At 40.6% G+C, this 15,595-nt stretch overlaps 1 protein-coding gene across 1 annotated transcript in view; it reads right to left on the bottom strand.

Annotated features, from left to right (window-relative positions):
- Nucleotides 1-13,699, bottom strand: part of LOC135548786 (clathrin interactor 1-like) — a 36,372-nt gene extending 22,673 nt beyond the window's left edge. The window contains 1 exon segment of the mRNA XM_064978700.1: nt 13,495-13,699. Within this exon segment, the coding sequence (XP_064834772.1) occupies nt 13,495-13,535 (41 nt within the window). The 5' untranslated portion in view covers nt 13,536-13,699.
- Nucleotides 13,700-15,595: the final 1,896 nt, after the last annotated feature.

Genomic DNA, 15,595 nt, shown 5'->3' with positions numbered 1-15,595 from the left:
GAGATTAGGCTGGCAATACTAAAGTGCCTATAAGAACATCCAATAGTCAAAGGTACAGTTGAAGTCAAAAGTTTACATACACTTAGGTTGGAGTCTAGAGGACGACCGATTAATCGGAACTGCCGATTAATTAGTGCAGATTTCAAGTTTTCATAACAATCGGAAATCTGTATTTTTGGACACTGATTTGGAAATGTATTATTATTATTTTTTACACCTTTGTTAATCTTTAGTTAACTAGGCAAGTCAGTTAAGAACACATTCTTATATTCAATGACGGCCTAGGAACGGTGGGTTAACTGCCTCGTTCAAGGGCAGAATGACAGATTTTCACCGTGTCAGCTCGGGGGATCCTTACAGTTAACTAATCCAACGCTATAACCACCTGCCTCTCGTTGCACTCCACGAGGAGACTGCCTGTTACGCGAATGCAGTAAGCCAAGGTAAGTTGTTAGCTAGCATTAAACTTACCTTATAAAAAACAAACAATCATAATCACTAGTTAAACTAGTAATATCATCAACCATATGCGAAAAGTGCATGTCCTGCTTTGCATATAATCTGACTGAGCATACAAGCATACAATTATCTGACTGAGCGGTGGTAGGCAGCAGCAGGCTCGTAAGCATTCATTCAAACAACACTTTAGTGCATTCTGCCAGCAGCTCTTCGTTGTGCGTCAAGCATTGTGCTGTTTATGACTTCAAGCCTATCAACTCCCGAGATTAGGCTGGTGTAACCGATGTGAAATGGCTAGCTAGTTAGCAGGGTGCGCGCTAATAGCGTTTCAAACGTCACTCGCTCTGAGACTTGGAGTGGTTGTTCCTGTTGCTCTGCATGGGTAACGCTGCTTCGAGGGTGGTTGTTATCATTGTGTTCCTGGTTCAAGCGAGGAAAGAGACAGAAGCTATACTGTTACACTGGCAATACTAAAGTGCCTATAAGAACATCCAATAGTCAAAGGTTAATGAAATACAAATGGTATAGAGGGAAATAGTCCTATAAATCCTATAATAACTACAACCTAAAACTTATTTCCTGGGAATATTGAAGACTCATGTTAAAAGGAACCACCAGATTCCATATGTTGTCATGCAAACAAGGAACTTAAATGTTATCTTTCTTACATGGCACATATTGCACTTTTACTTTCTTCTCCAACACTTTGTTTTTGCATTATTTATTTGAGGCTAAATAGATTTTTTAAATTTATTATATTAAGTTAAAATAAGTGTTCATTCAGTATTTTTGTAATTGTCACAATAAATAAATAAAACAAAAAAATCGGCCAATTAATCGGTATCGGCTTTTTTGGTCCTCCAATAAATCGGTACAGGCGTTGAAAAATCATAATCGGTCGACCTCTATTGGAGTCATTAAAAAATTTCAACCACTCCACAAATATCTTGTTAACAAACTATAGTTTTGGCATCTACTTTGTGCATGACACAAGACATTTTTCTAACAATTATTTACAGACAGATTATTTCACTTATAATTCACTGTATCACAACTCCAGTGGGTCAGAATTTTACATACACTAAGTTGACTGTGCCTTTAAACAGTTTGGAAAATTCCAGAAAATGATGTCATGGCTTTAGAAGCTTCTGATAAGCTAATTGACATAATTTGAGTCAATAGGTGTACCTGTGGATGTATTTCAAGGCCTACCTTCAAACTCAGTGCCTCTCTGCTTGACATCATGGAAAATCTAAAGAAATCAGCAAAGCCTGGTTCATCCTTGGGAGCAATTTCCAAACACCTGAAGGTACCATGTTCATCAGTACAAACAATCGTACGCAAGTATAAACACCATGAAACCACGCAGTCGTCATACTGCTCAGGAGAGACACATTTTGTCTTCTAGAGATGAACGTACTTTGGTGCGAAAAGTGCAAATCAATCCTAGAACAGCAGCAAAGTTGTGGGGGTGCTTTGCTGCAGGAGGGACTGGTGCACTTCACAAAATAGATGGCTGCATGAGGAAGGAAAATGATGTGTATATATTGAAGTAACATCTCAAGACATCAGTCAGGAAGTTAAAGCTTGGTCGCAAATGGGTCTTCCAAATGGACAATGACCCCAAGCATACTTCCAAAGTTGTGGCAAAATGGCTTAAGGACAACAAAGTCAGGGTATTGGAGTGGCCATAACAAAGCCCTGACCTCAATCCTATAGAAAATGTGTGGGAAGAACTGAAAAATAGTGTGCGAGCAAGGTTGTCTACAAACCTGACTCAGTTACACGAGCTCTGTCAGGAGGAATTGGCCAAAATTCACCCAACTTATTGTGGGAAGCTTGTGGAAGGCTACCTGAAACATTTGACCCAAGTTAAACAATTTAAAAGGCAATGCTACCAAATAATAATTGAGTGCATGTAAACTTCTGACCCACTGGGAATGTGATGAAAGAAATAAAAGCTAGTTAAAATAAAATGGTTCATTGTTCATTCAAAACTGCACATTTTAGAGTGGCCTCTTATTGTCCTCAGCACAAGGTGCACCTGTGTAACGATCATGTTGTTTAATCAGCCTCTTGATAGGCCACACCTGTCAGGTGTGGCCTATCTCGACAAAAGACAAAATGCTCACTAACAGGGATGTGTGCACAAAATTTGAGCGAAGTAAGCTTTTTTTGTGCGTAGAGAAAATTTGGGGGATCTTTTATTGAGCTCATCAAATATGTGACTAGCACTTTACATGTTAAGTTTAGATTTTTTTAAAGTGTAGTTGACAGTACTGTAATGAACCGGCAAAATCAACTTTCCAATAATATGAACCATTGTCAATGTCACTGTGATATTTCATTGAGTAATCCCAAAATAATCCAGCAGACGGCCATAGTGAGCCAGGAAGATAGGTTAGTGTGCCAACACTGTTGGTTCGCAATAAACAGTGAGCAATGATAACCTGTTCCTGTTCACTTATTCATAGATGATATACACTGAGTGTACAAAACATTAGGAACACCTTCCTAATATTGAACCGCACATGCCCTTTTGCCCTCAGAACAGGCTCAATTCTTCGGGGCATGGACTCTATAAGTTGTTGAAAGAGTTTCACAGGGTTGCTGACCCATATTGACTCCAATTGTGTCAAATTGGCTGGATGTCCTTTGAAAGGTGGACCATTCTTGATACTAGAGGTTGACTGATTAACCAGCAATCGGCATTTTTGGAGACTAACAGGCTGACCACCTGTTGCATGAGTGCAGCAAGGAGCCAAGGTAAGTTGCTAGATATACATAAGATAATTTTAATGCTATCTTTATGTATTATTTCTTACACAGTTACCCCAGGAAATCTTAAATCTTATTACATACAGCCGGGAAGAACTATTGGATATAAGAGCAATGTCAATTTACAAACATTACGACCAGGAATACGACTTTCCCGAAGTGGATCCTCCGTCTGGACCACCACCCAGGACAATGGATCGGATCCCAGTAGGCAACCCAAAACAACGGCGCCGCAGAAGGGGCGGTCTTCTGGTCAGGCAGCGTAGACGGGCATATCGCTCAATTACTCCTGAGTATACTACTCACCAATGTTCAGTCTCTTGAGAACAAGGTAGACAAAATTCGAGCAAGGGTTGCCGTCCAGAGAGACATCAGAGATTGTAACATTCTCTGTTTCATGGAAACATGGCTCACTTGTGATACGTTAGAGTCGGTACAGCCACCCGGTTTCTTCACGCATCGCGCTGGCAGAAACAAACATTTCTCTGGTAAGAAGAAGGACGGGTGTGTATGCCTTATGATTAACGAGTTTTGGTGTGATCATAACATACAGGAACTCAAGTCCTTTTGTTCACCTGACCTAGAATTCCTTACAATCTACCAAGAGAATTCTCTTCGATTATAATCTGTATATCCACCCCAAGCAGACACCTTGATGGCCCTGAAAGAACTTCATTGGACTCTACGTAAACTGGAAACCACAAAAAAATCCTGAGGCTGCATTTATTGTAGCTGGGGATTTTAACAAAACTAATCTGAAAACAAGGCTCCCTAAATTTTATCAGCATAACGAATGCATGACCCGGGCTGGCAGCATTCTGGATCATTGCTACTATAACTTCCGCGACGCATACAAAGCTCTCCCTCACCCTCCTTTCAGCAAATATGACCATGACGCCATTTTGTTGCTCCCAGCCTATAGACAGAAACTAAAACGTGAAAGGCCCATTCTCTGGTCTGTTCAACGCTGGTCCGAACAATCAGATTCCACACTTCAAGATTGCTTCGATCACATGGACTGGGATATGTTAAGGATAGCCTCAGACAACAACATTGATGTATACGCTGATTCGGTGAGCGAGTTTATTAGCAAGTGCATCGGTGATGTTGTACCCATGGTGACCATTAACCTCTTGCGACGAGCAAACCCGTATCCGGGAGCGTAATCATAGCCTCAAATGCATTAGCATAATGCGACAGACATAAATACCCCTGGAAACTTTTCCTATTCATGAAAATCGCAAATGAAATGAAATAAATATATTCAAACACAAGCTTAGCCTTTTGTTAACAACACTGTCATCTCAGATTTTCAAAATATGCGTTACAGCCAACGCTAGACAAGCATTTGTGTAAGTTTATCATGGCATAATGCTATGCTAGGCTCTGCTGGCAGCAGGCAACATTTTCACGAAAATAAGAAAAGCAACCAAATTAAATCATTTACCTTTGAAGAACTTCAGATGCTTTCACTCAGGAGACTCCCAGTTAGATAGCAAATGTTCCTTTAGGCGAAATAGCTCCCGTTTCTTCATCATGCATGGCTGAGAAATCGACCGGAAAATGCTACAACTATAACGCCAAACTTTTTCAAAATTTGCTCCATAATATCGACAGAAACACGGCAAACATTGTTTAGGATCCATCCTCAAGGTGTTTTTAACATATATTCGATAATATATCCGTCGAGGCAATTGGTTTCTCATAAGAAGCGATTGGCTGTATCACTGCCTGGTACGGCAACTGCTCCGCCCTCAACCGTAAGGCTCTCCAGAGGGTAGTGAGGTCTGCACAACGCATCACCGGGGGCAAACTACCTGCCCTCCAGGACACCTACACCACCCGATGTTACAGGAAGGCCATAAAGATCATCAAGGACATCAACCACCCGAGCCACTGCCTGTTCACCCCGCTATCATCCAGAAGGCGAGGTCAGTACAGGTGCATCAAAGCTGGGACCGAGAGACTGAAAAACAGCTTCTATCTCAAGGCCATCAGACTGTTAAACAGCCACCACTAACATTGAGTGGCTGCTGCCAACACACTTACACTGACTCAACTCCAGCCACTTTAATAATGGGAATTGATGGAAAAGTATGTAAATATATCACCAGCCACTTTAAACAATGCTACCTTATATAATGTTACTTACCCTACATTATTCTTCTCATATGCATACGTATATACTGTACTCTATATCATCGACTGCATCCTTATGTAATACATGTATCACTAGCCACTTTAACTATGCCACTTTGTTTACATACTCATCTCATATGTATATACTGTACTCGATACCATCTACTGTATCTTGCCTATGCTGCTCTGTACCATCACTCATTCATATATCCTTATGTACATATTCTTTATCCCCTTACACTGTGTATAAGACAGTAGTTTAGGAATTGTTAGTTAGATTACTTGTTGGTTATTACTGCATTGTCGGAACTAGAAGCACAAGCATTTCGCTACACTCGCATTAACATCTGCTAACCATGTGTATGTGACAAATAAAATTTGATTTGATTTGGAAAAATGGCTACCTCAGTATTTTACGCAAGGTTTTCTGCGGGAGACAGCATGTGACCACATGCTATATATGGTCCCTTACAGCCATTCTTCAATGGAAATGCCTAAAAAAGTCACAATGCTGTAGACACCTTGGGGAATACGTGGAAAACGTAAGCTCATTCACAGCCATATAAGGAGTCACTGGCATGAGGCGGTTTCAAAAAATGCTGCACTTCCTGGTTGGATTTTTATCTGGGTTTCGCCTGTAACATCAGTTCTGTGGCACTCACAGACAATATCTTTGCAGTTTTGGAAACGTCAGAGTGTCTTCTTTCCAAAGCTGTCAATTATATGCATAGTCTAGCATCTTTGTGACACAATAACTTCTTTAAAACAGGAACGTTTTTCATCCAAAAATTAAAATAGCGCCACCTAAATCCAAGAGGTTAAAACCATCCCCAACCAGAAACCGTGGATTGATGGCAGCATTTGCGCAAAACTGAAAGGAAAAACCATTGCTTTTAATCATGGCAAGGCAACCTGAAACATGACTGAATACAAAGAGTGTAGCTATTCCCTCCGCAAGGCGTCAGTATAGAGACAAAGTAGACTCGCAATTCAACGGCTCAGACACGAGACGTATGTGGCAGGGTCTACAGTCAATCACGGATTACAAAAAGGAAACCCGTGTCCGCTCTCTCTCCAAGAGAGAGAAAGAAAGAGAAAGAGAGAATTAGAGAGAGCACACTTAAATTCACACAGGACACCGAATAGGACAGGAGAAGTACTCCAGATATATCAAACTGACCCTAGCCCCCCGACACATAAACTACTGCAGCATAAATACTGGAGGCTGAGACAGGAGGGGTCAGGAGACACTGTGGCCCCATCCGAGGACACCCCTGGACAGGGCCAAACAGGAAGGATATAACCCCACCCACTTTGCCAAAGCACAGCCCTCACACCACTAGAGGGATATCTTCAACCACCAACTTACCATCCTGAGACAAGGCTGAGTATAGCCCACAAAGATCTCCGCCATGGCACAACCCAAGGGGGGGGGGGGGGGGCGCCAACCCAGACAGGATGACCACATCAGTGAATCAACCCACTCAGGTGACGCAGTTAGGCAGTTAACCCACTGTTCCTAGGCAGTCATTGAAAATAAGAATTTGTTCTTAACTGACTTGCCTATATATGTGTGTGTGTGTGTGTGTGTGTGTGTGTATATATATACACACACATATATACATGTGTGTGTGTGTGTGTGTGTGTGTATGTATGTATATATCACAGCCAAGTAAAAATATCATCCTTTAAAGAGAGTTTGTTATTTTCTGTGTATAACATTAGCTACTAGCAAGCAAGCAGGCAACTAGTCCAAACCTGGTAGCAGGCTAGCAGTTGAAAATTTCAATGATTACATGTCACATGTAGGCTATGGTTTATGCCAGAGCAGAGAAGTAGCTAGCTAGCTAGTACAATTTATGATAACCCCATATCCCCAGCTCAGCAACTCGCTAAAACGCAACTCTATGGTGAAGAAAGTTTCTGATGAACTTCCTTCATCATTGAGTTGGGTCAGCTAACTTATGGCAGTCTATGGAGCCATCATCGGAATCAGTTAAGGAAATGTGTGCTACCAAGCCAGCTTCTTCGTTGAAAACACAGGTTGTCTTTGCTTGCTAACGTTATAGGACTGCTGCAGTCACCCAATGCGCGCTGGCAAGATAGCCAATGCTATTGCTGAGGCAGGGATATCTAGTTAGTTAGTTCGTTAGCCAGCTAGCTTCCACCTACTGGCAGGCAGCTTGTGGCCATTTGGTGTTCAAACAATATGTAAAATAATGAAATAAACAGAACTCAGCTAGCTGAGGGGTGTTACAGATGGGCTAGCTAATGTTAGCTACAGATGGGCTAGCTACAGATGCCCAGTGCCGGGTAAAGATTGGATAAGTTGAAATAAAGTGAGATAATTGTCGCTATTTTCATAGATGGAACATGTTAGCTAGCAATCTATCCAACACTGCAATTAGGAGCTGAGCGAGCTTGCTGACTATACATTTAGAACATGTTTTATTTTTAATCAGGGCTCTGGCTAGCCTTTAGCAGGACAGCTGAAATGTATATAGCTAGCTAGCATTTCCTCCATTAAATGTTACATTTTAGTCATTTAGCAGACGCTCCTGTCCTGAGCGACTTATAAGAGCAATTATGGTTCAGCGCCTCGCTCAAGGGCACAGACAGATTTTTCACCTAGCCGCCTTTCGGTTACTGGCCCAATGCTTTAAAACCATTGAAGTCTATAGGGAATCATTTTCCGGTAAATTGACGTTTACAGTCCTTCATAAAACCATGGAGTTCCTTTCAAAATGAGGGGACAAGAAGCAAGAAAGGACACTTCAATTACTGGGCTCGTTTGTCTGTTTGCACAATGAAAGAAACCTCTTCCTTTACAAACATTCTGTTTGGAATCAAGGATGAGTGCATTCAGTCAAACAATGGAGGCAGTATCTTGTCTACCTACATGGAGTCTAGCCTGGCTTTGCACCTTACAAACCTCCATCTCAACAAGCACATAATTGAAGATCAGAGGTCACAGTGACATCAGAGCGCAATTCATTGGGGAGGTGGGCGAAGTTTTGCATCAGAATACGCCATTCATATCCTTCACCTCTTTCTACTGCTCATCAGCATTCTCATTTCATGCATTCTTTATGACTAAAGTGTATGCATGATTTGAAACTACTCTGCCTGCAAATTAACCTTTTGATTCAAATCAAAACACAGATTATAAATAGGCTATTTTCAATAGGTCCTGAATGGCTAGACCAGTGATGGTATTTAAGTCCCTCCCTATATTAAGTCTAACTTAAAAGCATGAGAAAGGTAATCCTGCAGAAAGTGGTTGTATGCAGGGTTGATACAAGAACTGCCATGATTCATGACTTTATGCTGGCATAGGGAGGGAAGTGCTAGAAACACACCACTTGGTTTCAAAACTGTATTAGTCAAATGACCACAGTGACTGCACATTTCATCCCAGAGGTCAAATACGCTCTTTCCTATGAGAAGTAGGCTATGCCTCAGGACAAAATGTCTTTCTATTTTATACTTTGTGGTTACTTAGCTACCCTTACAACATCTTGCACAACCTTGAAGCACTAAGCTGCAGGGCTTGCAATGCAAGATATTTGTGCCACAGAGGCTTTTCTCATGATCATAGCTAGCTGTGTTGACATAAACGGTTGCACTAAGCAATTTGAACTTCTCCAATACTGACGCAGGAATGATTAAATAAGTGTTGCCAGGGTATACAAACTTCAAATCCCTCTAGCGATTAATTGAAATAATGTCTGGTAAGCACCATGCAGTACAAAATGTCCATAGCCGACATATGAGCTCATGTGCAACACACTAATTTTGATTTCTGTTCTCCGAGCATCAGGATATTATACTGGCAGCACATTTCAAAATAAGAGTGCCCCTGCAAAGACAAGCTAAATGTTGGGATTATTGATTTTCTTAGCACTAGTGCAGTACAACTGTTTTTCACAGCATTAGAACTAGGCTTGGGCGGTATACCGGGGTACTTGGAAAAAGCCAGGGGATGGTTTTTCAATAACGTCAAAACTATTTGAAGTTTTTCAATAAATGTGAATATTTGTAGCCAATTTAAGTTAAATACCTGCAGTCAACTTGTGCAATATGTTAGGAGATAAAAGCAGATTGCGTTCTTCATTTCACCTGTCACAATATGAAGCGTAGTTCCCCAGAAAAGTTGAGCGAGTTACATGTTTGTTTGTCAATAGCACAACAGGAGCCGGTGATTCCAGCTTTGTATTTGGTTTAACTTGCTAGGTATCTATGGAAGTGACTGAATTAATAAGGAGACCAGGCGTCATATAGTGTTAGCTTTCTATCGTGTTTGAGAAGTCAAAGCGTTTTGGATGAGTTCTTGATTTCCGTGCGTTTATTTTTTCTCCTCTCCATTCTTGTGCTCCTCCCTGTCTTTGCAAATAGTTTATTTTCGTTTGCTAATACTTTGTGCAAATTCTATCTGATAAGACACACAATTAGCTTTTTTGTTGTTGCATTTTTGGCACTCCCATGTGTACTAAGACGGTAATACTGAAAATCCCCCGATGAGAAGGACAGTATGCCAATATGAAATCTGTATACCCCCAACCCAAATTGCAACTACCTAAAAAAATTTTTTTTTAAAGTAATTTGATGCATTTTATTTTGAACATTGTATTATTTATAGTAGCATTTCTTTTGAAAGTTTACACAGATACTGATATGTTGAAAGCTAGCTTCATGTGTAGGTTATATTTAAATAAATATATTTTTAAAAATACTGTTATGTTATTGGAATTACTCAATAGTCTGCTAAATTTAAATGGTCTCTTGTTTTTATTTAACTTGTGATGGGCAACAGGTTTAATACAGAGTGCAGATGACTCCTTACTCCACCCACACTATTCACTGCGATACAATACACTGTATGGGGGATACTTACTAGTTGTAGAGAAGTTGTCGGATGGAAAATACGCAATAGGGTCTTTACTAACCAAATATGGTTTGATTTGGAGGGGGACTGGCGTACATATCCAGCAGCACTTCGTTCTCCACTCTATAGCCCTCAATGCAATACACTGTACATGGGATACAGTGCCTTGAAAAAATATTTTCTGAGTGATTAACTGAAAATTATATTATTTTGTGTTTTTTAAACAACTAATTGACCAACGTCGGTTCAATTATTTGAATTCCATTTAGTACATTTTTTTCTGTGAGATCGATGCTCAGTTTCTGTTGAGATCAAGCCTGAATTGTGCAATGTAGTAGGGAGTTGTAGTTTCCAACAGGCCAATATTCTACACAGTTTAACACAGAAAATGTGGTAATTAACTACAATGATCATAATCCCATTGAGCGCCCACTTACTTGTCCGGTCTCAGTCTGTGTGGAGCAGACGCAGAGACCTTGTTGACGGAACCGAAAAGAGAGAACTCGCAAGAGGGATTTGAAAGCAGTTGCTTTGCAGGGCTTTCTCTACCTGAAAATACTTGATCTAAGTGATTTATAGTTGGTATTCAGCAGTCATAAAAGTGTGCCTTATTTACTTTTAAAAAATGACAAAATAGTGATTTGTCAGACAGCAGCTCTATAGAGATGAGATGTTGACTTGGAATGAAATAATAAAGTCATCAAATAACAACAAATGTAATATACACAACTGAAATATTTTATTAAAGTAATGTGAATAAATGATGGTTAATAGGTGATAAACAGTAATGGGCAGTCACTACCATCACGGGACTTTTATTAACTGTTTTATTCTGTGTTACAGCATTCAACCCAAATAATCGAAAACCGAAATGAATGTATTTTTTATAATCAACCCGAAACCTAGCGACCCTCAGAAAGCACTAATCGATCAGCACTACTAGCAAGTTAGTTATACCTAGGTAGCTTACAAGGTTAGTTAACTTTTCTCATAACTAGCCTCATTGTGTCTTGCTACTTATTGTCCCTCATGCTAGCCTTCACCGCCAAATATCACTTCAGAAACAACATTACAAATATTAATATGGTCAGCATTGTAGACCATTTCTCCCATCTTGCTGCAGCTTTAGCTAATCTTCAAATAACAGACAAATGCTGTGAAAACAAGCATGCTGCAAACATTCTAAAATGTTTTGTCACCAGTGCTTCTTTTGTCCTCATGCACTGTAGCTCCTATGACACTAATCTGGTGAGCACCTTTGAAACTCTGCCCAAGCAGGGCATTTTGATTGGTATGACGTGATGCAAGGCGTCAATGATTTCACCAGGTTCCAACCCGTCTTTAGCGGATTTCTGCCATGGAACTTTCCCAGGCCTCTGTTTATGGGAAACCTGGTTTGCAACGAAGCTAGGTCTCTACTAACCAAATATCTGTAATTTTGGAGGGGGACCTGTGTGTCGTACATATCCAGAAACACAGCTTTAAATGACCTGGTACTATCCATGGTCCTGAAATCAACACACACAAAAAATATAAAAAAATAGCATGATAGTCGACCCTTTAAAAAAAAAAATCAAAACGAAAATCTAATGTATATTGAAAGAAATTCATTAGGCCCTAATCTAGGGAATTCACATTACTGGGCAGGGGTTCAACCATGGTTAGGCCTGGCTCCCCAGTGGGTGGGCCTATGCCCTCCCCACGGGGGAGCCAGGCCCAGCCACGGGGGAGCCAGGCCCAGCCACGGGGGAGCCAGGCCCAGCCACGGGGGAGCCAGGCCCAGCCACGGGGGAGCCAGGCCCAGCCACGGGGGAGCCAGGCCCAGCCACTCAGAATTTAGTTTTCCCCACACAAAATAGCTTTATTACAGACAGAAATACTCCTCAGCACACCTCAAAAACCTGTTTTGCATCTCCAACTGATATTGGAAGGGGCAGAGTGAAAAGCCATTAGCAGGCCATGCAACACAAAAATTAACCATATTTGGTTTGTGGAGACCCTACTGAGTATTTCATGCCCCACTTTAGCTAAAACAGGTAGAGTAGCTGGTTCTCTCAACAGCCCAATAATCTCAACATACATTTTTCATTAGTATGGTGTAAAAAAAATATATATATTTTGAAACCAATACTTTATTTGTTTTCATAAATTACTTCCTGTATTTTCTTGTTGGCACAATAAAAGTGACCATTGATTCAAATGCAATACCTTTTGCAACGCTGGCTTTTATTTAAGGTTTCATCGTTTGTGCTGCTGGTGGAATACGAGTCTAATTTAGCTCATGTTAACTAGCTATAAAGAAAATGCCCCCCAGTGAGACGTTAGCTAAGAGATTATGTTGGTGCTGTGTTGCATTCCTCGTGGTTCAGGTGCACTTTCAGTCAAAGTGTTTGATGAGAGGCATATTAGGAGCCTGTTTACCCTATTCGGCATACAGCTCTTAGGCTCTGCTGCAAAGTCCTCCTGAAGCTAAACGGCAGCTGGCTACAATACAGTAGGTTAGTGCACAGACAAATACATGTTAGTTAACTATCTAAGCCAGCAGCAGCTAACTAGCTACCTAACTAGTTAACTAACTAGCCAGTAATTGTGGTCGTATAAAACGTTTTAACTATAAAAACAATAGAATGGTCATGAAGTTCAACTTCCATAGTGGGTAATGTTATGGACACAATGAAACGAAAAGGTCTTGACTGTCGTTGTGGCTAGCTTAGCTATGCTAGCTAATTAGCTCATGTTACGCTAAATTTGCCCGTTTTGTAAGATTTCTAACTAGCTAATGTTAGGTGGCAGTGAGCGAGGGCCTTGCATTATAATTTAGTAATTGAGTAAGAAATCATCTAGCCATGTAAAACAAATATTGTTAGCAGGAAATGGATGATAGTGGACATCAAAGGGACCGATTCAGAGACACGGGATGAGACTAACTAACGCGTTAGCATTAACCATACATCTTCAGCTAACGTTACTTTCCTGAGTTAGCAGCCTGGAAGAGGGGGGTGGGGATTCTACTTTGCATGTATGCTTAGAATGAACATTAGCAAAAAGATCAGAGGAGAATACATGATTTAATGTTATTTCATGTTGTACACAAGGCTGAAACAGTAACGTTACCCATAATGAGCCATCAGCTGAGAAAACAGCGTGACGTCACGAGATCATCGATTCCCTTGTCCTTAACATAAACGGGCCTTGCAACAAAACGTCAACACGATAACTGCAAGAATACTCACGCTTTATCCACCAGTTCTCGGACTTTCCACATATTTAGCATGTAGACTCTCGACCAAGGGCTCACCGCCTCAATAATGCACCGTCCAGTCTGTTTACAACCACAGATGGACTTGGATTTGTGTCACCGACAACGGAATTCCGAGTCCTTTCAGCTAGCCAGCTCCGTTAGCGGCAAACGGGCCGCGCAAATTACTACTGTCGGGAGCGCGGCGAGCTTGTTCTTCTTCTATGATATAATGGCGGTCCGCAAACAAACGTTAGAGGTGGATGCCGCCACCTCCTGTGTTGGAGTGTATGGTCAATCACGTTTTACAACATTTCTAAATCCTCCTACCTAACTCAGTACTTCTGAGAAAGAAAAAAAAGAGCCATACTAACTTTGAACAGAAGTTTAAAGCTATTTTGGCTAACTAGTCAACAATTTCATTCCCTTCCACCCCGAACGTGCTGGGACCCAGCAGAATCTCACTTCTACACCCAGTCTCTGAAATCTCTATAACAATATTAATACCTCCAATAGTAATTCCCTGCTATTAGATTTACCAGATTAAAAGCTATTCAATACAGACAGAAAATCTGAGCATACTATAATTCTAACAGGTTGTATGTCCTCCACCCACTGGAGGGCAACTACTATCCCCAACAGTTCAAATGAGTATACTGAGTATAGCTGTTATATAGCTGTTATACTGAGTATAGCTGTTAGTCTTCTACATATCTGTACATACAATTCAGGAACATAAAAGCCTGCTTCTGTGCACCCACTATCTGTGTTCTTGGATCCCATCTGTGAAAAGCGGTAAAAAAACATAAAAACTTCTACCAAAATAATTGTCAACCAGTTTCCCTATATCACTGGCTTCTGACCAATCTTTCATTTTCTCTGCCAATGTTAGATAAACAACAGGATCTGGGAGTAACCATGGAGGAACCTCCCTTATCACCACAGAAGAGCCAACCTCCAACTCCCTCAAACCACTCTCATCAGCAAGCTTTCCTACTGTCCAACCAAAACCACTATATTACCAGTATATTCCCAACACTCATCTAGAACAGCAGCAGTGGAATGCTCAAACTCACATCCTTTCAGCCTTACCCAATAAGCTAATGATATTTTTTTTACACCGTATATCCAAAGGCATCTCACCTGCTTCCACTAGTAAGGCACATATAGATGTTGATTTAAATTCACCAATACATATCCTTAAAGATATATACTGGATTCTGTCCAGCCTCTGAAGCCAAGTCTTCGCCGCTGTTCCATAAACTATACACCCGTAATCAATTGTCGTCCTGATCAGAGCTCTATAAATATCCATCAACGATGGTCAGTCAGCACCAGATTCATAACCAGAGACCGAGCGCATAAGATACTCCACCTTCTTACACTTTGTTTCAACATGTCTGACGTGATCTTTCCATGTATATTGCTCATTGAGCCATAGACCCAAATATTTGTACTTAGAAAGTATCCCCATAGGCTGTCCATACAGAAACAACTGTATATCATCAGCAATTATTATCAAGAACATACAACAAGACATAACCACCATCTTTGAACATCCACTATAGCTTTTTGAATAAATTTGATCACAAGAGACATTCCTTCCCCTCTTCAAAATAGCTCAATGATCGGCATATAGGGAAGACCCAATACCCCTACCTACATTCGAAAAACACATCATTAGTCCTAATGTTAAACAAAATAGGACTGATAACACTGCCTTGAGGAATACCATTGTCAACTCCATTGGCATCAGATAAAATGGATCCTATGTTAACTCGAAAGAGTGATTAAATAAGAAGGCCAAAACCCAGTTATATAATCTCCCCCCAATACCAGGTCTTTCCATTTTAATCAGTAGGCATTCTCTCCAAATAGTGTCATAAGCCTTTTCAATGTCAAAAAAGACACTAGCCATTACTTCTTTCATGACCAGAGTTTTTTCAACTTCATTCCTCACCTTACCTAATGCATCCAAAGTAGATCTACCTTTACGGAATCCACTTTGACATTGACTCAATAAACCTCTATGTTCCAGGAAATATGACAATCTGTTGATTGTCATCTTTTCTATTAGTTTACACAAGTTAGAGGTC

The sequence above is a fragment of the Oncorhynchus masou genome, chromosome 11, assembly GCF_036934945.1.
Source record: "Oncorhynchus masou masou isolate Uvic2021 chromosome 11, UVic_Omas_1.1, whole genome shotgun sequence".
NCBI lineage: Eukaryota > Metazoa > Chordata > Actinopteri > Salmoniformes > Salmonidae > Oncorhynchus > Oncorhynchus masou.
This window is presented reverse-complemented; position numbering and strand designations above follow the sequence as displayed.